General features: G+C 53.2%; 1 protein-coding gene across 3 annotated transcripts; it reads right to left on the reverse strand.

Annotated features, from left to right (window-relative positions):
* Nucleotides 1-491: 491 nt before the first annotated feature.
* On the reverse strand, nucleotides 492-27,879 carry CAMKK1 (calcium/calmodulin dependent protein kinase kinase 1). 3 transcript variants are annotated; one of them, XM_087854695.1, is made up of 16 exons: nucleotides 27,776-27,879; nucleotides 20,274-20,674; nucleotides 19,266-19,313; nucleotides 18,742-18,795; nucleotides 18,294-18,345; nucleotides 17,895-18,028; nucleotides 17,400-17,436; nucleotides 16,617-16,638; nucleotides 15,338-15,426; nucleotides 11,982-12,181; nucleotides 10,014-10,067; nucleotides 9,172-9,245; nucleotides 7,328-7,415; nucleotides 6,972-7,100; nucleotides 4,766-4,879; nucleotides 492-2,605 (listed from the first exon to the last, which is right to left on the reverse strand). In XM_087854695.1, the coding sequence occupies exons 2-15, from the start codon at nucleotides 20,631-20,633 to the stop codon at nucleotides 4,772-4,774; spliced, it is 1,449 nt and encodes a 482-aa protein (XP_087710821.1). In that variant the 5' UTR covers nucleotides 20,634-20,674; nucleotides 27,776-27,879; the 3' UTR covers nucleotides 492-2,605; nucleotides 4,766-4,771. The 3 variants fall into 3 exon arrangements, with proteins under 3 accessions (XP_087710821.1, XP_045629408.1, XP_045629407.1); XM_045773452.2 differs by lacking the exon at nucleotides 27,776-27,879 and adding an exon at nucleotides 20,795-21,996 and having other exon boundaries at nucleotides 4,776-4,879; XM_045773451.2 differs by having other exon boundaries at nucleotides 493-2,605; nucleotides 4,776-4,879.
* Between the last annotated feature and the right edge of the window lie 69 nt (nucleotides 27,880-27,948).

A 27,948-nucleotide genomic window follows, 5' to 3' on the forward strand; every position in this document is an offset into this window, starting at 1 on the left:
CCAAAGGTCACACACAGCTATTAAATGGAAAAGCTTGGATTCAAGCTCAAGGCTGTCTGACCTCACTGACGACTCTTTTCACGATGGCCACGGACGGCCTACCATGAGCAGGGAACGGCAGGGTGCCAAAAGCCCATGCCAGTGCCCAAGGCTAAAGGGGCACAGTAAAGACATTGGACCCGTGTCACGGGGACTTCTGTGCTGATCCACTGGGACTTTTGTCCCATGAGGAGTGGTGATGGCTCCGCTCCCAAGGACCAGATCTTGGGCTCCCTGAAACATGGCATCCCACTGGCTCCTAAACATCCTGTTCCTCCCAGGGAAGGGCCACAGAACCTGCTCAGGAGACTGAGTCACATCCCTTACTGCAGCTCCTCACCCTCCAGAGCCAGCCTTTCTCCCTCCCTCTCCCTCCCCACGCCACCCCCCAGCCCCTCTCACCACTGTTCTGCTCAGACTCTTCCAGAACTAGCAAAGCCAGTGGTCCAGCTGGTGAGTGAAGAGCACACATCCAGATATTGAAAATGTACACACAAAGTTTTTGCTCTGTTTTTGTTTTAACTCAAGAAGGGCTTTTATTGTTTTTAACTCACTTCCTGGGAAGTTAATTTTTAAAACACTCTTACTGAGTTTGTGCATCACTTGTGCTACATTCAAAAACAATAAGGCCAACCAAAACCCTCGGTGATGGGGTGAGCACCCCATCCAGGCTTTGACATGGGCAATCAAGCCAGGCCCACCTCTGAGGTCTGCGAGGGCAGGCCCAGCTGACGTAGCCCCTTGAGACTCCCACCCTCCAGGCCCCAGTGTAGAGATGCTCGAGGAAACTTGTGGATCTGTGATCAGCCTCCCATGAACTCTAAAAAAGTGTTCTTAAAAATAGTACTGAATTATTTTTTAAGCCCTGGGTTACAATGCCTTAGTGCAGAGGAGCCAGGGAGAAATGTGGGCCCACTGACAATGAGCCACATTCTGCTCATAGCCTTAAAGACACCTAGAAACTATATTACAGATGCATGTGCCAGTGCAAGACATGCAGTGTGCTGTGTGCAGCGGACGGGCACACACATGCGTGTGCGTGGAGGTGCGACATATACCCACAGGCACAAAGATGAGCAGGACACAGACGCTCCTCCAGCCCCACCCCCCTTTCTTTTTCAGCACCAGCCTTCCTGCAGTAGGAGCCCCACACAGGGTGTGAAATCCCTTGTTTGGCCCATGTTTTCAGGGGAGGTATCTGAGGCCTGTTTTATTTTCCTTTGGGGGTCAACCGCTTGAGCATTTGGTTAGTAAATGCCAAGCCAGCCAGGCACGGATCCCAGGGAGATCTTCTCTGGGAGAAGATCTTCCCAGGGAGATCGAGTCTGCCCCAGCATAGCCAGGCCCACACACATGCTCCAGCACACCAGCTCTGTGCAGGCCAAATGTCAACTGTCTTGGGGGTGAGGCAGTGGCAGGAGGCCCCTGTGGCCACTTGCCAGCATGCACATCCCACCAGGGTCCCACTTTTACTGCTGCCTTCCAACCTGGGCAGTTTGTCCTTCGTTGTAGGAATGTGAGAGCAGTTTCTGGGGCGAGATGGGCAGGCCAGTGTCAGAGCGGAGGTGGATTCCAGTTACTTCAGCATCTGCAAGGCCACAGCCCTGTGAGTCCAGGGCCCTTGGTCGGGCCTCCCCTGGTGTCTCTTCTACAGAGGAGCCATGCAGGGAGGGAGTGAATTGGGCAGGGAAGGGGGGTGCTCCTGGCTCAGGCCTCTGCCCAGAACTTTCATTTAACCCATTCTCCAGATGGTGCCGAGTGCGAAACAATCAAGGAAGGTCAGCCCACCCCACCTGGCTGCCAAATAATGATGAGTGTGCTGGGGACCACCCAAAGCTGTGGGAGAGCTTTTCAGATGTTCCCAAGCGGGCCTTTACACACCACCACCCTCCCGCCACAATGTTAAAAGCAAAAGACAACAAAAAAGGAATCTGAATTCTCTAGTGCTGGCTCCTGCCTCAGTGAGACCCAGGAATATCCCCTGAGGACTCAGAGCCTCCATATCAGCATTCTCATTAGACAAGAGCTCTTGCAGGACCCCCCTGAGGTGGGCAAGGTACAGCCCTCCATGTGCATGAGGCAACTGAGCCAGGCCTGCCTGATTCCTAGTGGGAGGTCTCTGCTGTGGTGGCAAACCAGGCCTCACCTGCTAGCTTGGTTTCCTCCCTCCTGCCTTGCCAGCTAGCTGGGTGGGCTTTCTAAGGCACCATGGGTACCTCTCTTTCCCACAGGATGGGTCCCACCAGGGAAAGCCAGGACAAGGAGAAAGGCCTCATGGGATCCCTGCCCCCCAAACCCCAGATGACGAACATTCCAATCCTGTCCCTGGACTTGTGCGCTGAGGTCATGCAGCATGACAGAAGGAGGAGGGCCGGAAGAGGGGCCACAGTCCTCAGCCCCCTGCCCGCAGGGGCGGCTGTCGGCATGAGGGCAGTGGGCCTTTGGAGGCGTGGGATGAGCGTGCTGCCGGTGGCCCTGGGCGCATGCAGGAGCTCAGGATGCAGCCTCATCTTCTTGGACGCCGGGGAGCTCCAGGCTCTTGCCCCCTTCACCACACCTGTCTTTCCTGTTCAGGGGACACCAGGGGCAGAGGAACCTCAGGGGTCAGAACATGCACTCAGGAAGACACTCTTACACACACACAGCCATTCCTTTCCGCAGTTTCTCAACCACTGCCCCCTGCCCTCCCCCACCCCCTGCCACCATTTCCCCAAGTTCACCTGAGTCTTGCCCCCTGCATTGTGGCCCCTTGCCGGTCTCCCTATCCCTAGTCTTAGCCCACAACCCTCTGTGGTTCCCTGTTGCCTGGAGATGAAGTCTAGACTTCCCAGCCTGGCTTCCAGAGCTGCTCACAAGCTGAGCCAGCTGACTCCCCTGCATCCTTTAGTACCAGCTGGGTCACACGCCCTCCATGGTGGCCTAGCTCAGCCCCCCTCATCCTGGGCAGAGGGGCTTTGGTTTTGTATTTTCTTTGCCTTGTTCACAGGGCAGAGTCTACCTATCAGTCTTGAAATTCTGTCACATATTTAATGGATTCCTGTATCTGATTATTCCCCTAAGATTTTTCTTTTTAAAATGACGAATGAATAGGTTTTGGTATTTAAAAAATCAATCCCATTTAACTCTACTGTAGAGCTTCACCAATTATCCCAAAGCATAAAAAACAGAGTCTATCAAGGACAAATGTTGGGACTTTGATGAGGTTGGTAAAACCTGCTTTTCAAAATTAAACTTGGGTCACAGAATTATAGAATTTTATAGCTGAAAAGGATTAACCCCAATCCTTTCACAGTCCATATGATTAAACTAGCCTTTCTCCCCATTAATATGTCCATGAAAGGACAATGATCGATGATTGCCTTGTTCAGTGGTATTCTTGGGACCCAGTTCTGTGCCAGACATGGACTAGGTGTCTTTAGCCTGTGACTGCCTTGTGCCACCACTAGGGGGCGCAGAGCCATGGGCACGGAGCTAGAGTAACCAGCCATCCAGGTTTGTTCATCATCATGGTCCTACTTAATGCCTTTTGTCCTGCCATAATTAGTAACAGCTTCCTCTTTCACTCTCAAAAGTGGCTCTGTTTGAATGCAAAATATGTGATCCCCTACACTAAACCCAGTTCCAGCATGGAGGCCTGCAGACTTAGAGGAGCCCAGGGAACCCCTTCTCCTTGCCCTGGCCACCTCACTGAAGAGACAGGGAACTGAAAATAAATTCAGTTCTGTCAAGGCCTCTCCAAAGGCCCAACCCTCAACCTCCACTGGCTGGGAAGTTTGTCAAGCGGATGGCAAGCTGTTGTATATGGTCTTTACCGAGTGCAAGCAACCTCTGGCTGGAGCAGACACCAGCTTGTCCACTACGATGGGACCTGACACTTCTGAAGAGCCCACTTACAAAAAACCAGTGTCTGGGACCCTGCACAGCACAAGTAATGCTACTCCTTCTGGAGAGGCTGGGGTACCTGGACAACGTCTGGCACTCACCTCTCTAGGGAGCATGCCTTCTCCACACAGCGGGTGGGAGAGGCAGAAGATTGGGGGGGGTGCACAATGTCTCCCCTCTGCATACCCTTCACAGGCCAGAGGAAGGCAACCAATGTCCCAGGACCACCTTCTGGTCCAGGATCCCCTCACAGTTTTCTCTCTGCAGGTCTGTGCACAAACTCCAGCAGGCCTTGTTTGGCAACCCAAACTGACTTTTATTTTAATAGAAGAAGGTGGAAAAGCTGAGGACGAGGCTCACAGAGGTTTGGGGAACTGCTTTTCTGACCTCTCCTAGGAGGTGGTGAATGCACATGCCTGGTTCACAGTACGGAGCCTTTGGCAAACAAGAGCTCCTCTTCCCTGGCCCTATCAGCCAGCCTGTCCATATTTAATCGCTGGACAAGTGTTTACAAAGTGATGCCTGAGCACATGGCCTCAGCAATAGCTGGAGGTAGCATGGGCTACTCAGGAAAGCTAATAGTCCCCCAGGCCAGGAAGAGTCAGCAAAAGTGCCTCTCCTTCCACAGACAGGCAGCCTTCTACAAGGAGCAGACACGATGCCTACAAACCTCGACTAGGCTGCCATGCACTGAGAGCAGAGGTGTGAATGCGGCCCTCCTCTGAGACCTGGCTGAGTCCCCACGCTCCAGGCTCAGCCTACACAGCCCAGTGACAGTGAGAGTCGCGGGGATATACCACAGCCCCCAGCCACCCCAGGGAGCACCTTGCAGGCTTCAGCCCACCTGTACTTACGACAATAGGTTTCCTGGAGCAGACATAGATCGCTCTTCCCTCCGAGCTTGGGGCTCAAATGGGTTCCCAAAAGAACGCTTTCTCAGCATCGACTTAACCAGGATCTGGGGAGGACACACCAGAGTGAGGAACACAGGACCCCAGGCTCCCAGACACACTGGCAGCCTCCATTCTGACCCCCTAAGGGGAAAGCTCCTGGGTGGGCCCTGCTGAGACTCCCTTTCAGTCAGCAGAGAAAGGAAGAGTATTCCAAGCAGAGGAAATGGCAACAGCACAGGGGGTGATGGTTAAGGGTGAATTCTGGGACTGGTGAGGAGCTCAGCACAACTGGTACATGGGGGTACCCAGAGACCAGGAGCAGACTATGAAGGGTCTGGAATGCCAGGCTGAAAGCAGGGGCTTTATCCTGAGGACATGAGGAGTGCAATCAGGAAATGCCTTACAGCTGAGGTGGGAAGGATGGCGTGGAGGAGAGGCTGTGGCAGGCAGAGCAGAGAGGAAGCTGCACAGTGGCCTGGGGGAGATGCCTGGGCAGGGAGACGCTGCTGTACCCTGGTTCTCTGACTTTGTCCCTCCTCCTGCAGCAAGGACGGTTCTAGGCCCCTGCCTATACACACACACACGCCTAGTGTGGGGGTGCATTCAGTTGTTCTTTTACCCATTTATTCATTCATTCTTTCAATCAACAACTATTTATCGAGGGCCTACTATTTGCTAGACACTATTCTAGGCACAGGCGCCACACTGAAGCAAAAATTCTTGCCCTCGTGGAGCTTATGTTCTAGTTGGGGGGACATGCAGTAAATAAGACAGATCAGTAAAATATACGCTAGTTAGTGGTAAGGGCTAAGGAGAAAAAAAGAAAACAAGGTAGAAGGAGACAGTTGACAAAGAGGAGGTGGGAATTTTAGATAAGGGGCCAGGGAAGGCTCACTTCTCACTGAGGTGACTTTGGAGTATAGGCCTGAAGGGAGTGAGGAAGTGAGCCCTGCAGATATCTGGGCAGGAGCATCCCCCAGGAAGGAAGGTTCTGGAGCAGCAGCTTATGTGGCACATGGTTAGAGCTGAGCAAACGGAGGGAGAAGAGAGGTAAGGCAGTGGGGAGATAGGGGTGGGAGGTGGGCAGTCTGCGCAGTGTCTTCTAGGGAAGTCAAGACTGTGGCTCTCACTCTGAGTGATATGGGAGCCTAAGTGAGCAGGGTCTCAGCTGAAAAGTGACATGATTAGTCACCAGGACCACCCTGCCTGCTGAATTGAGCAGCAGCCATGGTGGGGGTGAGGGTGGAAGCAGGGGACAACTTGGGAGGCCATTCCAGTGGTTGAGGAGAGGGACAATAGTGGCTAAGACCAAGGAAGTAGCAATAGAGACCCTATGGGAGCTGACTGGTTCCAGGGCCCTCCTAGAGTCCTGGAGCTCTATAGATCATAGGAATGAGCAGGACTTTGGCCACCTGGCTCTAGCTGGGCCTGGACCCAGTAAGGAGGGCTGATGTGCCCAGGCCTGATGTCACCTACAGCACAGGTATCAACTTTCCCTTTGCCTTGTGATTACCCCGACTTGCTATGATACCTCAGTGCAGGGCAGGCCATGGTTCTCAGTATCCCCAAAAAACCCCAAGTGGCCACAAGGGGCTACATGAATAACTTCCAACAGTTAACATGGAAGATGTCCAAAGGAAGATGAAAAAAACTGAACTGTGAGAGGAAAGTGGAGAGAGCACATGGATGGGATCCAGAGGGCACAGGGCCACCTCTCCAATTCAAAAACTTCCTAGGCCTTCTTACCATCATGTCCTTGGCAGCTAGTACAGTGCTTGGGAGCAGGGAGGGAAGGAAAGAGGGAGGAGGGTGGGGAGAAGGGAGGGGAAGGGGAAGGGGAAGAGAGGGCTGGGGAGAAGGAAGAAAATGCCTCTTCTAGTCATGGTGAATGTTGACACTCAGTGAAGGCAGTGTATTTTTAAAATCATTCACTCTCCTCACCAAGTCTCCTGGTCTCCCTACCATGAGGCTGAATAACATGACCTCTTTCCCCACTACCCTCTAGCAGGGCCTCAGTATGGATCAGCATTGGGGCTGGCCAACCAGATGGCCCTCTGTCCCCCAAAAAGGCCCAGCACAGAGCAAGTCTCAGGCAATGGCAATGTCTTCCTTAGGCCCTCCCAGGACAAGGGAGCCTTCTGCCCCTCACCCCCTTACCACCGTGGTCCAGCTGGGGATGAGCCTGACTGAGTTCTTCACCTCCTCCTCCGTCACCTCCACCACACTGCAATGCTCTTCCTCTGAGGGAAGGGGCTCCTCCCCACTCTTGGTCACCCAGGGGTGCAACTGTGGAATTGGGAAGGCAGGGAGAGGTCAGATAGACAGATACCGTCAGCAATGGACCATGGGCATTCAACCAGCAATTGCCTTGAGGGGACCCAAAGCCCACAAACCCCAAATCCAAACCCAATATATAATCTATATATCTTGGTGTAGGGCTCTCTAGAAGGAGAAACTGAGGCCTGTTTGTTGTGTCCAAGACCAGTCCAGCCCAAGACATCTGGCTGCCCAACCTTGATGTCTGGCACCCCAATCCTTGTTTCAGGATTCTTGTCTAGCATCTTCAGGATTAGGTCCTTAAGCTCCTCACTGACCTTTGGCCTAAAAGGGGGGAAGGAAGGAGATGAGGGAGAGATAGTTAGTGAGGATTCTTTCCTGCCCACCTCTCAATCCCCACCTGCTCTGGGATTCCCTGAATACTACACGAAAAGACAGAGTCACACCCAACCCTCATTTCTTCAAGAGCAAGAGGGATACCCCAAGGTACCAGGGTAGAAGGGGAGTTTAGAACAAGTAGATGGATATCCTTCTTTCCTGAGCAGGAAATAAAGCCATCTCCCTCAGGAGGCAGGAGCCACAAACACAAATGCAGTCCAGGGGTACTGGACACCCCCTGGCTGGCAGAGATGGTGAGGATAATGTGAGAAGAGTCATTTTATGGGACATCAGGGGCCTTTGCCCCACTCGCCATCTTATCCTCTTCTCTGCCTAGGAGGTAGCCAAGAAAGACTCTCATTTGACAGAGGAGAAACTGAGGCCCAGAGAGGTTAGTGGGTTGACATATTGCTACCCAGAAGAGTGAGGGCAGGGATAAGAGATTCAGGGGAAGAGGGAACAGCACTCTCAGCCCCACATTGGCCTGGACTATTTCTGCCCAAACTCCAGGCTTCTTTACCACCAACATTTTTGGGAAGCCCATCTGGCCAAGCCTACAGAGAAGGAACTCACTCTTGGGACTGTTGACTTTGGATCGCTCTGCTGTCCTAGATACTTAATCCCTTTTACAACTCCTGCGCTGGGAAGAAAGAGAGCTCTGGCATGGGGTACAACAGGAGGAAAGGTACAGAGACAGACAATTATAGGGAAGGGATGGAATCTAGTTGGCTAGTGCTGTGTGGGAGGAGGTGGCAGAGGTCCTTGAATGTCAGGAAAGGGCCTCTTCGTGTGGGCTTTGTGAAGCCTTGGAAAAACTTTAAGCAGGAGATATGGTGAGATATGTTGTGCCATATCAGGGTCGCCCTGGACTTTGATTGTGGTGGCTGAACTGGAAGGAGGCTGGCAGCAGGGAGACCAAAGACAAGGTGGCTAGACAAGGTTGAGAACAGAACCGGTTAGGGGTGCAGGTGGCAACGGATTCAAGAGATATATGAAGTAGACTGAACAGGGCTTGGGGACCAGACTGGAAGTGGGCACAAGGGAGCAGGAGTCATTGAGGACAATACCCAGGTTGGTTTCTGACCTGCCTGGGGGACTTTGATCAGATGGCAGTAGGGCCCTGAAAAGTAAGGAGCCATGGTAGCCAATATCATAATGAGAAGAACCACAGATGAGCAGGGAGACCTCTCCAAATAGTCGCTCTGGGCTCAGAGACCTCAGTCACAAACAAAGGGACGGGGAGGAGGGAGTGGCTTTAAATCCCAGACCCACTGATAACTCTCCTCCGGAGCCTCCACTTTTCCATCTACAATATGGAGAAGCACACTGCTACCTTGAAGCCCTCCTACCCCATGTGAGGAAAGTAGAGGTTCCCCATGGTTCCAGGGTGTGTGTAAGGTTGATGCCATTAACCCCACGTAAGACTTTAGAGAAGGAGCAGTGTCAGTGCGTGACCTGGGGTCATTTGTGCCCAACTCCTGGTCTCAGAGTTCCATTTGTACAATGGAATCCAATCAGATGTCTTTGAGACCTTGCTCTACAGTCCCACCCCTCCATCTGCTCAGGGGCCCCTCCCAGGAAACAGCACCCCCACCTCCAGGATCTGCAGGCTGGGGTGGGGCCTTCAAAGGGCAAATGCTCTGCTACAACTCAGACACGACTCCCTGGGGGTGGGCAGGAGCCCCCTTGATGGGCAACTCACTCCTCAGGAAACACCACGGCCTCATTCTTGATCTTCCTATGCAGGGCCAGGACGTAATCATCGATGAATGGGCACTGTTGGGTGGAGAAGCAGAGAAAGGATGCAGGCCCAGGGCCTCAACTTGCCCTGGAGGACTGACCCCATCTATTGGTGCGGCCATCTCTTGGGGGGGTGCTCTGGGCTCCTTAACAGATGAGAGAAACCTTGTCTAACTTGTTCAGGGCACACAGTAGGTACTCAAAAAATAGTGACTGAACAAATGAGTCATTGAGGGAACTACGAGGCTGGGTGTACCCACTGGCCTTACAGCCACCTGCAGAAAGGCCTCCCTTTCCAGGGCTTGGAGTTTGAGAACACGTTCACTGAGATTCCCTCCTGCCTCTCAGTGCAGTCACTAGAGTGGGAGCACCTGTGGACAGGGATTTCCGCCAAGTCAGTTCTCAAGGCCCAGCCTGACCCAGAGCAAAAGTTAAGGACGATTTGTAGAAGGAAGGGAGGGAGGGAAGGAGGAGTGAATGAAAGAAAGAATGAATGGCATCAAGGGCCAGAAGGACAGGGAGTGCTCTGGTGGAGAGGTGGCAACACCACCATCTACACCTCCCATTGGGATGTCTGCTGTCCCGGAACTCCTTCACATGAATCTCCTCCCAAGGGTCAGGAGAAAACAGAAAAAAGCTTTTCCCTCAGTCTTCTCTGAGCCAGGTGGGCCCTTTCAAAAGTCACTTTGCTTTAGGACATAAAGGAAGGGACTGCAGCTGTCATCGATCCTGGTTCAGCTAGGCCCAGCCCATGATGCCAAAGGTGTGGGCCTGCCCAGCTCTGCCAGCCCACCCAACACTCACCTTGCCATAGACAAAGCAGTATAACGTGACTCCAGTGGCCCACACATCCAAGGCCTAGGAAGAAACAAGATCACATCAGTCCCCCAAAAAGAACCAAGACCCCTCACTCAACTAGCCTCCCGTGGGCATACTGGGAAACTCCTTCCTCAGTCGTGTATTCACTCAACAAATACTCCCACTCACTTGTTCTATGTCTGACCCTGTGCTGAGCACTAGGACACAGGGATGACCAGAACAGGGCCCTTACCTCTCAGGGATTCCGAGTCTCCTTGTAACAGACCCCAACCAGATGCATTTCTATCTCAACAGGTGCAAAACTACCTTTACCTACAGGGTCACATTTGCTGTACCCATGGTGCACCCCAGAAACCATGGTATGTACTAAACTTAGACTCACTAAACCAGCTCGTCATCCCTTTTCCTGATAATCCACTGGAGAAGTCACCACCTACCTTCTTTCTGACACCAGAAACAGCCCCTGCCCATACCAAGGCCCTGGCCTTGGGTCACCTCCACAGCTCCTCACAGCTCCCCTATATCCCGGGTTCTAACATTGTTCTCTCTACATTCTCCCCTTCTGGAACCCCATCTTCTCTCCTGGTTTCCACTTTCCCTCATATGTGAATGATTCTCAAATGTCTACCTATATATTCCTGCCACAGATGCCTCATCTGAATCCAACCAGGGAACCAGAGAACACCAGACAAACACAAACTGACATCATTCTATAAAGTAACAGGACTGTTCTCTTCAAAAATGTCAAGGTCAGAATAGACAAAGAAAGTCTGAGGAAATATTCCAGATTAAAGGACCCCAAAGAGATATAAAAATTGAATGCTGTGACTAACACTGGGTCAGATCTTGGACCAAAAAAAAGGGAGGGGACATTAAAGGACAGGATCCACACAACTGATGAAATGTGAATAAGGTCATTTAGATAATAGTCTTGTATCAGTGATAAACTTCCTAATTTTGATAATCATACTGAGGTTATGTAAGAGAATGTCCTTGTTCTTAGAAAATATCTGCTAAAATAATTAGTGGTAAAGGAGGATAACGTTTCCAACTTAACTCTCAAACGGTTCAGAAAAATGTAATATGAATCACATAAATATAGGGAGAGATGGTGAAAAGGTAAATGGGAGGGACAAAATGTCAATAATCGGTGAATCTGGGTAAAAAGATACATGGGAGTTTTTTTGTATTATTCTTGCAATTTTTGTAAATTTGGAATTATATCAAAATTAGAAGTTCTTAAAAAAAAATCTCTGTCTACATCCCTGACCTCTCTTTTGAGCTCCACACCCACACACATGTCCAAATGCCTCTTGACCATTGCCTCCTTGGCAGGTGAGAACAGGCATGTGCCCAGGGGAACACACTACACGGCAGCCCCCTGTTCAGAAAGCTGTGCCCACTGCCTCTGTCAATTAGGGAGGAACCACAAGCCCCCAGGCCTTCTAAGCTCTGCCCAAGCACCATCATGCCCCCTTCCCTGTGCCCTTCAGAGCTCTTGTACATTTTCTGGACTCCACCTCATGCTCGAATCCTCCCCATTCTTCAAGGCCTAGTTCAAACCCTGCCATCTCCAAAAAGTCTGAGGGGAGCCTCCAGCTTCTTCCCAAACATGAGCTCTCCTGCTCTTTTCCACCATCTCCAGAAGGACAGAGAGCTGGGCTGTCTGGGCTCTGTCTGTTCCACAGCCCGGCCCGTACTCAGCGCAGAGCAGCTGGCAGAAAATATCTGCAGGGGAGACTTGGGGCCATTTTGCTGGAAAATGAGAGGAGGCCAAAGTTGAGGAGTTTTTCAAGACTCCAGGAAGAGGCAAACAGGAAGGAGAGGACCATGTTCAGTGTTCACTCCTGAGACATAAGGACCCTGACACCCTCAGGTTGGAAATGAGGCCCCACTACAAGCTATCCCACCCCTCCACCTGAAGCCCAACTCAGCCTAGGTCCTAGAAGCCACCTTCCCACTGAAGCTCTGGCCAGAATCAGAAATGGCTTCAGGGGCCATGAATGCTGGAGTCCCGGCTGTGCTGGACAGCTGAGCGTCGTTCCCCTCAAACTGGTTGCTAACGCCAAAGTCAGCAATTTTCACATGCCCATCATCTCCCAGGAGCAGGTTGGACGGCTTGATGTCCCGGTGGACGATCTTCTGGCAGTGCACTGCAGAGAGAGGCAGCTTGAGTGCTGGCGTGGGGACCAATGCCTGGAGCCCCCCACCCCACCTGCCCTCACCTGGCCAGGGAAGGCCATCTCAAAGTGTAGGTGAGAAGGAGTGGGGCCATCCCAGTCCATGCACGCACTCATCTCAGGAGGACCTCGAAAGGGAGTTTCGGGCCTTCTGCTTCACTACGCAGTGGAGACACCAAGGCCAGCCCAGGCTGTTAGAAGCAAAGCCAGGACTGGACTGTTAGGAGTTTTGGACTCCAAATGGAGTGCTCTCTGGGGCAATCAAGACTCCTGTTGCTGAGGGGGGCCATCAGAGGAAATCGGGAAAGGAGGCTCTCCATTGGCCATCTCTGGCCCTCTCTCATGTTATCTACAGTGCCAAAGCCTGTCAAAACATTTCCCTAGTCTCTTCCCCCACCCAACCTGGTTAGAGATGTTCTTCCTTCTTGGACTTAGGGTGGAACAGTGAGGTATCCTGCAGAAGTAGTCCCTCAGGCTTAGGGACTCTGGGCTGAAGGGGTTTCAGAGAGAGAGAGAGAGGGACTGCTGGGATGAACATGGCTGGCGTAAGGAGCAGCGTTCTGCAGTAGGCTGAGAGCTCACCTTGCTTCCTGGGTCTGGGACTGACAGGAAAAATGGCATCTCAGGCTGAGATGGCCAGAGATGTCCCAGCTGAGAGAAGCCACTGACTCTACCCCAGCTACCCACTTGTGGGCTCCCTACTCAGCAAATATCTTCCCCTGGACCAACAGATCCAAAGATGCTGAAGAGGAGGGAAGATGGAAAGGGCAGGAGGAAAGAAGCGAGGAGAGGTGGAGGAGAGGAAGGCTAGGGGCCAAGGGAGTGAGTGTCACAAAACAATAACAACCAAACCAGTCGTCCTGTAGTGACTGCCTCCTATGTGCCTGGTGCACACAAGAGATTTGACACATACCCACTGGAGTGCAGAGGCTCAAGGGGCTGTGTATTTGACCATGGAAAAATGGTCTCAAATTCTTATCTCAAACCCTGGCCTCTCCCCTGAACTTGGGCTCTTTATCCATGTGGATATCCAGTAAACATCTCAATGTCAATCTCAATATTTCTTAGTAACATGTCTAATTCAGAACTTGATTTCTCTGTCAGCAACGTACTCCACCACCACCACCACCACCAAACAAACAAAACAGAAGACCCCTGTTCCTCCTCTAGTCTTTCCTATTCAGCTTCAGCTAATGGCACATTATCAACTGCTCAGGCCAAAACCTCAGGATCATCCCTAACTCTTCCCTCTTTCAGACCCCATATCCTATTCATCAGCAAGTCCTATGGTCTCAACTTCTAAGATATATTCCAGATCTGACAGCTTCTCATACCTGTTTGCTGCACTTGCCCCATCTATAAGAATCAGGCCTGAGCTCCCTGACCACAGAGCCTTCCCCAAGCAGCCTTGACCCTCCCTTCTGAGGACCAGAATCACAAGGAAGGTCTTCAGGGCCTGGTGCCTCCATTCATCTGCCTGTCCAGCCCCTGGTTCTGACCAATGGGCTCTGGGAAGCCCTTCACTATGATTAGGTGAGTCTTGATAAGGCTTTAACCAAAAGCCAGATGGGATTAGTTTGTTTTTGGGTGGGTGGGTGAAGAACACAGCATGGGAGACAACAGGCCCTCAGCTAAAGGGAAGGGGCCAGGACGGGAAGGTGTGGAAGCCAACCTGGTATAGGGTTGTGCTGCCACTTGTCACACCCAGGGTGAAATGCCCCCTTCCCATAAGTCTAGACCCTTGATAGGGACTTCCTGCAAAGCCCTCCACTCTGTGTGCCTCAGTTTCCCCATATGTACAAAGAGAGTATTAATTAGGGGGCACTGGAGTGACTCAAATGAGATAAAGATAATCCTGTTCCTGTTATCTCAGCTAGGTCCTCACCCTGTTCAGGGAGAGAATATGCTCCTGAGAGAGATGGGCATCACTCCTGTTTCACCTAGAAACCTAGGTGTCTGAGGACCTCCCTCCCCATGACCAATTAGTCATCCAGTGCTGTTCCCGCTCAGCTCCTTCATGTCTCCTCCCCACTGACCTGTCCTAATCCAGGCCTCACCATCTGTCACTGGGGCTGTAGAAAAAGCCTCCTTCCTAACCAGCTGGCCACCTGTTGTCCTTATTTAGCCACCACACAGCGGCCAGAAAGAGCTTTCTAAGATGCAAATCCTATCATGCCCCTCCCTTCCCAAAGCCCTCAGGGGTTTACAATGCTGACAGGATAAAATCAGGAAAGTCCTCAGTGGAGGTATTGCCAGCCCTCAGGGTGTGGCTTGAAGAGCTTTCCAGCATCCGGTTTCACCACCCTCAGCCCCACGTTTCAACCAGATTTTACTTCTCCCCATTCTCAGATAGGACATGCCCCTCCCCTCTGTGCCTCTGCTGTGCAGTTCTCTCTGCTTGGTGTACTCTCTCTTATCCACCCCTTAAGCCTGGCCAGGGTCTTCAGGACCCTGGTCACAAGCGGCCTCCTCCAGGAAGCCTTCCCTCAGTGCTCTGACAGCCCTGTGCCTCCCCAAACTTAGTAGGCACGGCACTCAATCTGCCTGCTTAGTTTCTGTTCCGCCCACTAGACGGAGATCCGAGTTCACATCTGGGTCTTGTCATCTCCTCGCCTCTAGCTGTCACTCAGCAGGTACTTATATATGAATGAGGTGAATGAGTGAATAAGTGAGCTCCACAGACAGAGTCTGAGCTAACATCCTCCGTCCTGAACGCGCATCACTTTAGGGCCCTCACGGGAAAACACACACTTCCTCACCCACAGGACCCATGACAGGACAGACAGCTGGACATCAATCTCTTCCTACATCTCTTGAGGCCCTGTGCACAGGTTAAGACCTGGCTAGGAACGCAGCAGAAGAGATATAGACACAGAACACCCAAGGGACAGCCCGACCTGACGGCGACTAGCCGGCACGCGTCCAGGGAAGTCAGCCACCGCCCCCTTCCCCTTCCCACCCGAGCAGCTCGGCCCGCCCACAGCCCATGTCACGCCCCCAAATGAAACTGATTGGTAGATCAGCGCTGACTGACAAGAACTGCTAAGCGCCAGCTCAGCCTGGGCTCCACCCCTCCGGGGTCTCCCTCCCCTGTCCCCTGTTACAGGGTGCAAGCAGCCCCTCACTCACAGTACTCAAGGCCTAGGATGATGTCCCGCAGGTAGAGACGAGCTTGCTCCTCCGGGAAGGGGTTGTCACTGGGGACCTCCATGACGGGCCTACAGGAAGGGATGGGAGGAGCAGTGTTCAGCTGAGTCCGAAAGAGTAAAAGCAGACAGCCGGTGAAGGGGGACAAGGGCGGGGCCATTTCGGCCCCTCGGGACGTCCCGGGAGCCCTCTATGCTCAAACTGCTCCCCAGAACCCAAGACATTAGCTATTTCTCCTATATAATGAAACACTTAAAACACACACAGACCCAAATATTCCTTTACAATCCTTATAATTGCAAATTAGCTTTATCTTAATTTCTGATTGGCTTGGTATTCCTTCTTTTAAGTACTTAATTATCCATAACCAAACTGTTGTAAAGATGCCAGTGTTTTTTAAACTGTAGGTCTAGACCTAATAAAGCGTCATGAAATCAATTTATTGGTTGGTTAATGCTTTGTTTTTCTAATGAAGTAGAATTTATTAGAGTATATCACATTAATAAAGATATGTTTTGTAAAACTTTGGTTTCAGTTATAGATATGGATGGCAATGTAAAACATATTAAGTTGAATGAAGGCCAAAAATGTTTGAAAGCCTCTGAATCTTAATAGAAGGATGCTACTCTTGGCACCCCCCACTCCCCGCAGAGAGACAAATCACAAGCCGAACATAGCATATATTCAAGGTCTGGACAGTTAGGGCCTCTGGTCCACCCAGGCCTGTGCCCATTACCCCATGTCTGCTGTTTTGCAAATAGCCTGGGAAGGCCAAATAGGGCAGACACGAATTAGAACTGTGTGACCTTGGGCAAACCACTTACCCACTCTGAACCTCAGCTTCCCCTCTTATAAATGGCAGCAAACGGAGTCCCACCCACCCAACTCATAAACTTGTAAAGCTGAAAGAACTCTTTGTGCTTTGAATCCAGGTAAGAGCCTCATCTCTACATATTTGCTTGAGAAACGCTTCTTTCTTCTCCCTCTCCTCCCTCATAATCTTTCCAGTTTTTTAAGGCCTGGCTCAAAATCCACCCTCTCTTTCAGAGGACTCTCTGAATGTTCCAGCCTCACTGACCCCCACCAGACTTCAAAGAATTGTCCTCTTGGTCTCTTGTTTTCCCCGAGACCAGACCTCCCCAAGGGTAGGGCGCTGGCCTCTGCTTTGTCCTAGAGTAGCTGACCCTGGGACTAGGGACACAGGGAGGGAAAAGAAGGCCTGGATCAGACTTGGCCTGACTGATTGGGAAGGAAAACTCACCCCTTTCTCAGGAGGTCAAACACTGAAAGAAAAGAAAAGAAAAAGTAAGTAAGGTGCAGCCAGGCTAGCAAAGCAGGTGATACCAAGGTCCCTCCCTATTCTGGAAGGTAGGAGAGGGTCAGACATCCAAGCATACCTGAGGGAAGGATGGGACAAGGGTGCCAGGGTATCAGAGGAAGTAAATGGGTGCGAGTAGTTTTACTATGGCTCTGCCTTATCTGATTCAGCATGGATTTCTTTTCTGGGAAGGAGGTGGGTAACTGAGGCTCGGAGAAGGGGCAGGAATTTTCCTAAAGGTCATAGCAGATAGGCAGGTAGGTCAGGGAGTGAAGACTAAAGCCTTGGCTTTAATTCCTAAGCCAGTGTTCTTTCTGCCCCATTTCAGGGCCCCTAAACCCAGCCATGAAATTAACATTAACAACAATCTTGTATATAATGACTCATTTACTCCTCATATCAGCCCTATGAGGTAGACACATTGTCCCCATTTTACAGGTGAGGAAACTGAGGCACAGAACTATCAGACAGGATCTGGGAACCCATATCACATAGCCTGCTTCCTGCAACTACCTGATCCACTCTCTCTCTGATCAGTGGAGTGGGGGCTTAGGAACATTTGTTGAATCTAACTGGATATTCTCAGCCTGGGTAGGCCGGGATGGGCAAGGGAATTCAGGGCTTGAGAACATGTTCACACAGCCCATCTGAAGGTCATGTGTGTCCCTGGGGAGCCCTTGGACTGACCCCAGGTAAGCTACTTTGGGAACGAGCTGGGTCACTTACCCAAATAGAGATTGTCCTCAGCTGGGTCATCCAAAACCTAGTCAGAGGGAACAGATATGGGAGCAGGGGTGGGGGGCATGGGGTGGGAGTCCCAGACTTCCTTGTACTCACCAGCCCCGGGCCCCCCAGGAGGTTCTGCAGTGACCCCAGACAACGGAGCAGTAACTGTGCAGGCATCAGACAGATGAGGCCTCAAAAATCACTGACCCTCAACCCTGGCCCACCAAGTGACATCGAGCTCTTTTCCCCTCCTACTGTGACAAGGGGCTCACCTCTTGTTTCTAGGTAGTCCCTTACCCTCACTGAGACCTTGAGAACATCCCAGACCAGGCTAAACTGACCCCAGACACCTCCTTATAGCCCCCACCCCAAGTCTAGCACTGTCTTCAGAGGCCTTAGCCACATCTACTCCAGTGAGAACCCTAGGTCTGTGCTGAGTGTTCCTAAGCACGGGACTTGGGCACGAGTTCCCACCCACTCACCACTGCTTCCTACCTCGATCAGCTTGACTACATTCACATGGTCCAGCTTCTTCAGTATGGCAATCTCCTGGTACACTCGCTCCAGGGGCAGCAGCTGCTTGGCTGGTCCTCCTTGGGTGGCTTGGGACCCTCTTGGGGGAGGGCGACCTGGGACCAGGAAAGTGAGTCAAGCCCCTGTGGCAGGAAGCTGGGCCTCACCACGGCCCTGCAACCAGCCTCAAGCAAGAATTTTGTAAGACCATGGTCTTGTCCCCAACCCACCCAGCACACTCCTACCACCAGGCCTTTGCTCATGCTGTCCCCACCTCTACCCCAGTCCTAAAAAAACTAGCTACGGACCGAGGGCCCCTCCTCCTCTGCCCCCAGGCAAGGAGCAAGGAGCTCCCAAGCGTAGGACCCAGCAGATACATACGTGGAAAGCCATACTGCTTCAGTAACTTCTTTTTGGAAAGAACTTTCATTGCCTGAGGAGGGAGGGGCAGAAATGTCACTCGTGTGTAGCCACCAGAAGCTAGAACAGGCTGGTTATACGTGGACAGAGGTCCACAAAGGAACACTGGTGACTGCCGCCAGAACTGAAGGTATGGCCTAGGTGTGTGGTTAAGCTGTGTTAGGGAGTGGCCATATCTGAGTCTAGGCCTTACCCTATTTCCCCAATAAGCTTTTGAGGGGCCCAGCCTCTGCCGGCATATTCTCAGGGTCAAGAAGCTTCCTCTTTTTACTAAGCATACCCTTAGGGACAGGAGCTCACTCCCTCTAGAAGCAGCCTTGTCCTCTGTCTTCCCAGCACAACCCCTGCCCACCTCCCAGGCTTCTGGGGCCTGGCCAGGGCAACACCTCCCTCCCACCCCCAGACTCACATAGTGCCTGTCTTCACTTTCGTTGTAGGCCAGCCTCACCACGCCGTAGGCACCCTGGAAATAGGCACTGGTCAGTCCCGCCCGGACTGGGCAACCGCCCCCTCCCCCCACCGCCCCACAGTACTAGTTCAGGGAATGGGCAGCCTGAACAGCTCCAGCCCCCTCCCCCCACAGCCCAGCTCCACCCCCACCACCAGCTGGCCACCAGCAGGCATACGTTTCTGGCAGACAGGGAGAGGACTCCTGCGCCCTGGTAACTGCCTCTGCCTGGCTCAACACAGCTCTATGCTCCCTCAGTCCCCTTTTGTCTTCCATCAAAAACTAAGGAACCAGGAATGGGGAATCATTTCCCACCCCTTCCTGGGTATTTCCTAGAGGACAAAACTTTCTTCACTTCTAAGCTGGGGCCTTTCTGGCTCTACCTCACATTCCCGGGGGAGGAGGAACTCTCGAGCAGAGGATCCTGACAGGCTGCCTCCACAAAGCCTCAAGAGAGAAGTCCCCACGGCCTGTCCCAGTCCTACCTTGCCAATCTCACTCTGCAGCTTGTATTGGTTCAGCTGTACACAGTCCTGAGGGTAGGGAGGAAGGGAGAAAGAGGGGAGCATCAGGTAAAGCTTAACCCAGAGGCAGTACTGATCCCACCCCAGAAGCCTGTTCAGGGCCCAATCCTGGCTCTGGGCCCCTCACTCTCAGACCCCACATCTCATCAGCCTTTCAAGTTTGGATGGGGGAAACATGGCAGTGTCCATGCCACCAAAAGTGACAAAGGCCTTGGATAGTGCTTGCAAACATGAATGGTGAGCCATGGCTGTACTCTACTCCTTAGGAAGTGGTGAAAGAAAAATGCACTGATTCCTGCCTGAATGCTGGTGTCTGGGAGACCTACATCTGTGAGAAACACATGAGCAAGTATTTCTAGAAGCAGCTAAATGCAAGGTCTTGGCTGCATGGACAAGAAAGATGAGGAGAGCCTTAGGGACAGGAGACCAGAGCCCCGGCTCAGGCATAAAATTTTAGCCCAGCCTCTGCAATCAGTAGATTGCTCGCTGGGTACCAGGATTCACTGTTAGATCTAAGTGGCAAGGACAGAGCCAGTGGGTCAGAGGAACAGAAGCAAGAACAGAGGCTGGAAGCATGCTGGCAGCTTCTGAGTCAGAGACTCTAAGAATCAGGACTAGAAGTGGGGGCTAAAGCTAGGTTAGACTTTGGGTGGGGAGGATAGACATACTATCTATCTTCAAATCTCTAAGAGGACTTCTTGGGGGATAAGGGAGGAGCCTATTTCTGAGGCCTGGTGTAAGGGTAGAAATGGTGGGACTTATAAGAGGCAGTGATTGTCTCCCGTGATAGGTTCAGATGGAGCTCCCCTGGTGGGAAGAGCCATATTGTGAGATAGCAAGCTCCTCAACTCTGGGGGGTATGCAAAAGCAAAGGCTCGGCAGCTGTGCGGCGGGGGCCAGAACAGAAAATCATCTTCATTGAGGACTACCGAAAAGCTCATGAGGACCCCTTAGCTCTGCCCCACCAACCTCTGCATCTGAGATGGCCACATGGTGGGACTCAATGGTGGGCCTCCGCCAGGCCCGTGGAGAGATGTGGCTGGCAGGCCCTGTGGCATAAGGCCCAGCCTGGGCCTCCAGGCAGCTTCCTGCTGGCCGCTCTTGCAGGGAGAACTTCCTAGATGAAAGGCTGGGCCGGGCTAGGGGGGGTCTTGAAGCACCACCAGGGATCACAGAGGCAGCTCTTGTCCTTGGCAAAGGGTCCACACCATTTCTGGCAGGCTCTGGGCCACCTCCTGCCTCCTCCAAGTGGGCCACATCAATGGCTGCCACTCGCTCCACCAACTCTGCCCGGGGGTCCTGGCAGCAGACTGCTGGGCCCCCCTCCATTGCCACAGTTAAGGGGTCCTCTGTGCAGCCTTACTGGGAACCTGAGAAAAGAGGACAGAGAAGGCTTCAATCCTGGCCATGGAGTATGGAGGTCAGATTTCCAGGCCCTTCTCCCATTGTAGCCAGAACCCTTAGGTCCCACCTTCATGACTTTGCCCTACCTGTTCCCTCTGCCTGAGTTGCCAGCATCCAAAGTCAAGTCTGTCCCTGCTAACTAAAGGAATTTCAGGAACTCATCTGGCTGTGCTGCATAGCAGCTCTCTAGACCTCAGTATCCCCATCTGTAAAACAGGTACGGTCATGTCCGCCTTGCCGGCTTCACAGGGAAACAGGGAGAAGCTGATATTCTGGAATCAGGACAGAGAGACACGGGCAGAATACTGAAGGCCCAGCAGCACTGGGAGAAACAGAGTCCAGGGTCAGCTCAGGCCCCACCCAGCAGACAGCCCAGTGACTCACCAGCCCCACCCTTGACGGCAGAGCATTCCAGTGCTGCTGCCCGGAAGCTGAGCTGGGCACTGGTCACGCAGAGGCCTCCCTGATACTCCAAGCCAGTCACTTACCTCCTCCAGGAAGGCCTCTCCAGGACCACAGAGCAAGTTTGCCATCTCCCATTACTCCCTTTCCTGCCTCGGCAGAGTCTGTAGCCTAGGACAGGGTCCATTAGGGGAGGGACTACTGCTTTGGTGGCTGTTAAGAGAAACTCCACTAAACAAAAGGTCATTCCTTATTTTTCCTGATTTTTTCCTTCCAGGTTATTTGTGTGCCCAAAATATTTGTCACAGCTGCTCAGGCTGGAAATGTTCTCCATGGCCTGGCCTTACACATACCCTGACCCTACGGCATTCTGAACCCCAAACCAGGCCCCAGGCTAAGGACTCAGCCCAGCTTGAACCCCAAACCAACATCTGACCCCAGCCCTAGCCCTCACCTTCAGCCACAACCCTGGGTTGAACCTTGACACTCAAACTGGGACTCCATCTCTGCTGGAGGCTGAGCACGGCCCCAACGCCACCCAATGCCCTTCCTCCTTCCTGGGCCAGACTCAGCATCTTCTAAGGAAAAGGAAGTGAGTGGACTCCTGACCCTCTGCCCTTCCTGTCTGGTGCTAACCTCCTCTGTACTCACACAGTGACTTTAAGAACATAGCCCTTTGGGCGCCTGGGTGGCTCAGTCGTTAAGCGTCTGCCTTCGGCTCAGGGCGTGATCCCGGTGTTCCGGGATCGAGCCCCACATCAGGCTCCTCTGCTGGGAGCCTGCTTCTTCCTCTCCCACTCCCCCTGCTTGCGTTCCCTCTCAAGCTGGCTGTCTCTCTGTCAAATAAATAAATAAATAAATAAATAAATAAATAAATAAATAAATAAATAATAAAAAGAACATAGCCCTTGTTCCCCCATCACCTTGCTTTGACAGATGTCAAGGAGGTAGGGCTCACTAGAGCCCACTGGCCACGGAGGATCCTGGACTGCGTTCCAATCCTGCCTGCCAACCTACTGTGGTGGGATCCGAGGCAGGCTCCTTCCTGACTCGGAGCCTCAGTCTCTCCATCTGTACCATGGATGTAGGACCTTCTCAGATTCCCTAGGGCCACAATAAGGCTTAGAAATGGATAGTGGGCAAGTGTGTCATCCAGAACTTCTGTGCTTGGCACACAGTGTGTTGAGTGACTGGAAACCTAGAGGCAGTAGAGCTGATGTTGACATGCAGAAAGCAAGGGAGAAGGGAATCCAGACCGGCAACAGGAAAAACATGAAGGCCGGGCTTTGAGGAATGAGGGGACAGTTGGTGAGCCTAGAGCATCAGAGATGCCTCCCTGGAGGAAGTGCGAGAATGAGTAGGCCTGGAACATCAAAGAAACCTCCCTGGAGGAGGTGAGGGAAGCAGGTAGGGCTGAACATCAGGAAGGCCTCTCTAAAGGAGATGAGGAAGGTGAGTAGGGCTGAAGTATCAAGGAGTCCTCCCTGAAAGAGATGGGAGGGAGGGACAGTGAATGCAGCTGATGTATCAGGGAGGCTTTAGGAACCAGGCCACTTGCAGGAAGGAAGAAGCCAAGGCTGAAGGGAGCCTTCCAAACCTGGCTGGCCCATCCCACTGCTCCCTGTAGATGGACCACTCTACTGCCCCTCACCCTTCTGCCATGTAGCCCCCTTTCCTTCTACTAGAATAGAAAATCCATAGATTAGGGCTCTTGTCTGTCTTGTCTCCATAAGATCATTGGTATCTGCAGCTCAATAAATAGGAGTTCAATAAATATATGTTGAATGAATGGTTGCCATAGTGATCATTATAGTGCTGTCCCCAATCGGCCTGGGAAAGCAGCCTCACAAAGGGGACCCCAACAAGCCTGGGGCCCCAGTCTATGGTAGGGAATGGATCAGTGTCAGGAGCTCCAGCTCTCTGCTCTGCGGCCTCCAGGTGGACAGAGGCCACAGGTGGTCTTGGCCCATACAATTTGCATATGATTTCCCTAAGGCTGTTATCCCAGCAAGAAGCCATCCTCCTCTAATTCCCTTCCTTCCCTCTTCTCAGATGGGAAAGTGTGGCCCAGCAAGGGCCAGAGACGGGCCCAGGCTCACACAGTAAGTCAAGGCAGAAGTCTTTCTCCTCCAGCCTGGGGTCCTGCTCCCAGGTTAAGGGCCCAGGCTCTGAAGCCAGGCTGCAGGCTGCATCTCCTCCTGGTGTGGGCCCTTGGGCAGGTGACTTCACCTCTGCACCCCAGTTTTCCTCATCTATGGAATGGGGCTAATAGCAGTCTCACCTCGCTGGGTAGTCATGGGGCGTAAAGGTGTGAACACTACCCATGCCAGGCTCAGGACTGAGTCTGCCACTGGGGAAGCTCCGTAAAAGTGAGTTGTTGTGCTGCTGTTGTTGCGATTGCCTAGGACACGCTGTGGCCCAGATGGATGTGCAGGCGGCATAAGGCGGCTATGAAGGCTGACGTCAGGCCCTCCACCCTCCCTCCTGCCTGGATCAAATTCAGGTGACTAAGCATGTCTGTTCAAGAGGCAGTAGGGAGGTCCCAAGTTCTAGCCTCATGTCCAGGCGACAGGGCCTAGCACCTGAGGCTATGCGTCTGATGGCATGTGTCCACATGTGAGAGAATGTGAGCAAGCAGGGATGTGGGCTGTGGTCATGGGGTCATGGCGTGTGTCTGTGAGGGGGTGGGAGGGCTGTCCAGATAGAGAAGCGCATCAGCATGGAGACAACTCTAGCGGTGTGGTCTACACAGGTGTGTAAATGTGTTCATGTGCACTGGGTGCCTTTAGGTCTTCATGTACATGTGCTCCAGAATGGGGGGTGGGGTCTGCATGGGGACCATGGAAACCTGATCTCAGAAGGTCAAGTTTGAACTTCCCACATGGTCACCTGTCCACCAGGCTAGGCTGTGTGTCCTGGGCAGGCGCCACCCCTCTCTGAGGGGCCACCCAGGGGAGCTCTCAAGGCCCTCCCCAAACTGAGGCCTCAGTAGACACTTGGTTGAAACTGACTGGGTAGGCAACTAGGGGCTATATGGGCAAACAGAAGGATGGACAGACAGGCTAGGACCCAGGCTGCGGGTCCAGCATGGACTCTATGGGCATGAAGAGCCTCCCCGGGACCAGCCTAGTCCTGTAGCCAAGAATGACCAGACTCAGGTCCTCTCTCACTGGGAAAAGCTACCCTAATCCTGTCCTCCCAGACTTGGGCTGTGTTGCCTTGGACAAGTCACTAAGACTCTTGGAGCCTCAGTTTCCTCATATGTGAATCAAACAGGAGGCTGCCATCTTGCCAACTCCAAGGGCTATAGAAGGAAGTAGATGAGATTGGACAGAGAAGCAGTTTGTGCCTGAGTGATATGGGGCTAAGAAGTGTCTATATGTAGCAGCCACCAAGAGAGAGAGCCTTGATGTACAACGTACAACCCCGTATCTGCCCCCTGGCTCCAGGATGGCCGGGTACGTTGATCCCCTCAGACTATGCCCCCCACCCCAAAGTGTCTGGCTACTTCCAACGTGCAGACCCTGGCTCCAGATGCCTGCTAGGCCTGGCCTCATCCTCAGGACGTGCCCCATCCACCTGGGTCGCTCAGAGGAGGCCCAGAGCAGGAGAGAGCAGGCAGCCCCTCAATCTTGTCCAAATGTTCAAGCAGCCCCTTCTGGGATGACTTCAGGCACCTCAGATCTCACTCTGAGTTCTGGAAGGCTGCCATGAATCTCAGGGCCATGTTGAGCAGCTACCATCCAGGCAGAAGGACATGGCCTGGCCATCCAAAATCTGGCCAGAAGGGAAGGCTGCAAGAAGGCGGTCTAGCCATTCAGGCCAGACAAAGAAGGTGGCCCTGACATCGCCAGGCTGCCTCACAGGAGCCGTGTTTATACTCCCGACAAGTGTCTGGACAACCCTGGCAACGGGTACCCTCTGCAGCTCCTGCCTCCGCCCGGGATGACTCAGTTCTCCTTGAGGGAGGCCCAGGCATCTAGTGCCAAGTCATGCTTAAGGATGCCTACTGTGAGGACGCCCCCTCCCATCATCCCTAGAGAGGCCCCAAGCTCTGAGGTGGACTCTGTGCCCAATCTGGCATGGCAACCCTCAGTGCATCTTTAGCACATCTTGGCTGATGGTCTCCAGGCATCACCTTCTATCTCTGCCCCTCCTCATATTCCATACCAGGTCTGCACTTCCAACCCAATTCTTTCCAGCCAGCTGCCGCCTCCCCACCATGTTCCTGGGCAGCTCAGACCCACAGGGTTCCCATTCAACTTAGCATTTCCCCCAAGTCTGCTCTTCCTCCTCTGCCTGTTGCAGAGATAGGTAATGTCATCCTCCCAATTCTCCAGAAACCCAGGAACCCATCTTCTCCCTTTCACTCATCCTTGCTCCCCTAGCCCCACACTTACTCTCTACTCTGGCTGCATCACACCACTCGCAGCTTCCCAAACTGCAGACTCTGTTCTGCTGCCAGGCCTTTGTACAAGCTGTGCCTTCTGCCAGGGACACACCTCCCTCTATTTTGCTGCTGGAGGACAGCTCAGATATCTCCTCCTCTGGGAGCCCTCCTTGATCTCCCCACTGCTGGGTGAGGTCACTAAGTTGAACCCCTTACAAAGTCAGGAGTTAGACCTCTGCTTTTCTTTCTCACTGCTTCTGCCATTACCGTCTCCCCACCTCCAGGCTCATACCCTGACCCCACCCCACGCCCTCCTCCACACCAGTTGCTAGAGGGAATATTTCTAACATGCAAATATGGTCACAATTCTCCCACACCGGGCCTTCCAGGAACTTGGAATCTGGAGGATAGAAGAAGAGGAGACCTAGCCTCAGACTGGGGGCTCACAGGGTAGGGAGCAGCCAGAGAGACGCCCGGGATGCAAATCCAGAGTCACTCATTCATGCAACAAATACTCCATAAGCAGCTCCCATGTTAGGTGCCAGGAAATAAAACCATGAACCACAAAAACAAAGTCCCTGCTTCCATGCAGTTTAATTTCTAGTAAGGGCAAGAAGCAACAAACAAGAAAGGCAGTAATTAACAGATGACATATGCCAAGTGGTATGTACTATGGAGAAAAATACAGTCATGTAAGGGGAATCAAGAGTGAGGGGCTGGGGTTCCTATTTATAGTGTGGTCAGAAAGGCCTTTCTGTAAAATGTGAGTAGAATCTGAAGGAAGTGAGGAGGCAAACAGTGTGCACATCTGGGAAGGGCATTTCAGGCAGGGGAAGCAGCAACTGCGAAGGCTGTGAAGCAGCACTGTGCTCACACTGTCTGAGGAACAGCAAGAGGCTAACGTTGCTGGAGTGGGGTTCTGCAAGTGAGAGGTACCCAGTTGAGCAGAGTTACACCTGGATGAGAAGGCCCAGCCATTCGCTGTGCCTGACCCAAGGGGCAGCTTCCTGGAGGAGGTGGTATGTAAGGTCTTCCGTGACCACCGAATAAGGACTTCAGAGGGGGAGAGGATGGAAGTTCTCACTGCGCGTGACAAAGAGCCACTTTCGGCCTGGGACTCAGGGCTTGGCTTTGGAGGGGTTTGTGGATTGAGACCAGGAGGCCTCAAAAGCCAGAGGATGGTTCTGAGCAGGGCAATGACTCAGATGGAGGAGGTTTAAAATGATCCCCCTGCCCGCTGTGGGGACTGAGGGTGAGAGACCAAGGAGGAGGCAAGGGTCCCCAAAGTCTGTGAGCCTGGGACACGGTCCGACACACAGTGGGTTCTCAATCTGTATGCTGAATGAAGGAATGAGGGCTGCGTGGGGGCCAGTGCATCCTCAAGGACACGAGCTGTGCGATCCTCCTGACTCCGTGGCCCACATGGCAGGTACACAGCCCCGTATGCACCCACAAAGACACAGGCCTGTGACCTGTGGCATAACCTTGCCTACACACCTCTGCACCCTCGAGACGCACACATACCCCTCCCCAGAGACGCGCACGCCTACGTCCATGTGATCGGCCCTCACACACCCGCCATCCAGTCATGCACTCCCCACACACATAGGCACGCTCCTGTGTCCACGTGACACACACACCCACCTCCAAACACACACACAGGTCCCCGTGCACGTGTGCACCCTTCGAGCACCAATTCTGTGCCTATTAGGCCCCTGAAGCCGCAGTGCCCGCTTCTTCCAACCCCTCCACCCCAGCCCCGTCCAGGGGAACGACTGCGCAGCTAAAGCCACACGCCACATCTGCCCCATTCATCCACCCTCCCCGGCCCCCGCCGCCTCTCCCCAGTTTTTGCAGGAAGACTCAGCGGAGCTCCGCGTAGGAGAAGCACTCAGCGCCGATCCACACGTGGGTGCACAGGTCTGGGCCCACTCTGCAGAGACACGGCCTCCCACCCACGGCCGGGGCGGGGGTGGGTAGTGCGCCGGGTATGAACGCAGTCCCGCAGACAAGACCTGGGGAAGCGACGCAGATGGCGGAGCGACCGCAGACATGCGCTCCTGGCTGCCGGCGCAGACAGAAGCGGGCTCCGGGAGGCACCTGGTAGATTCGGCCCCCCAAAAGGGGGGAGGATCCCCGCACCAATGCGGTCCCAGAGGCCCTCGTTAGACGCGGCCTCGTAGACCATCCCTCTTCCCTGCAGGCTCGGAGAAGACGTTCAGGCGTTCGTCCTCTCCCGCTCCCCGCCCCAGGTCCCCTCCCCACCGACCCGTACCTCGGCGCCTGGCGACCGTCTCCGTGGCCGGCCGGGCGACCAGGCTGGCTCCCGACGTCCGCGCCCCGCCCCACCCGCCTCTCCCGGATTGGGATCGCAGAGCTGAGACCGCGGGCGCCGCTGCTCCAGACAGCTCTCCCTCCCTCGCCGGCCGCCGCGCCCAGCCCGCGTTC

Source organism: Ursus americanus, chromosome 23, assembly GCF_024610735.1.
Source record: "Ursus americanus isolate L20-20 chromosome 23, mUrsAme1.1.p, whole genome shotgun sequence".
NCBI lineage: Eukaryota > Metazoa > Chordata > Mammalia > Carnivora > Ursidae > Ursus > Ursus americanus.

Coding starts and splice junctions, on each gene's coding strand:
- CAMKK1 (XM_045773452.2), bottom strand. CDS start 20,633: ATGGAGGGGGGCCCAGCAGTCTGCTGCCAGGACCCCCGGGCAGAGTTG. Junction 16,639..17,399: donor TGAGGACAATCTCTATTTGG/GTAAGTGACCCA, acceptor CTTTTCTTTCAG/TGTTTGACCTCCTGAGAAAG. Junction 4,880..6,971: donor TCCCCAGCTGGACCACGGTG/GTAAGGGGGTGA, acceptor TGTCCTCCCCAG/ATCCTGGTTAAGTCGATGCT.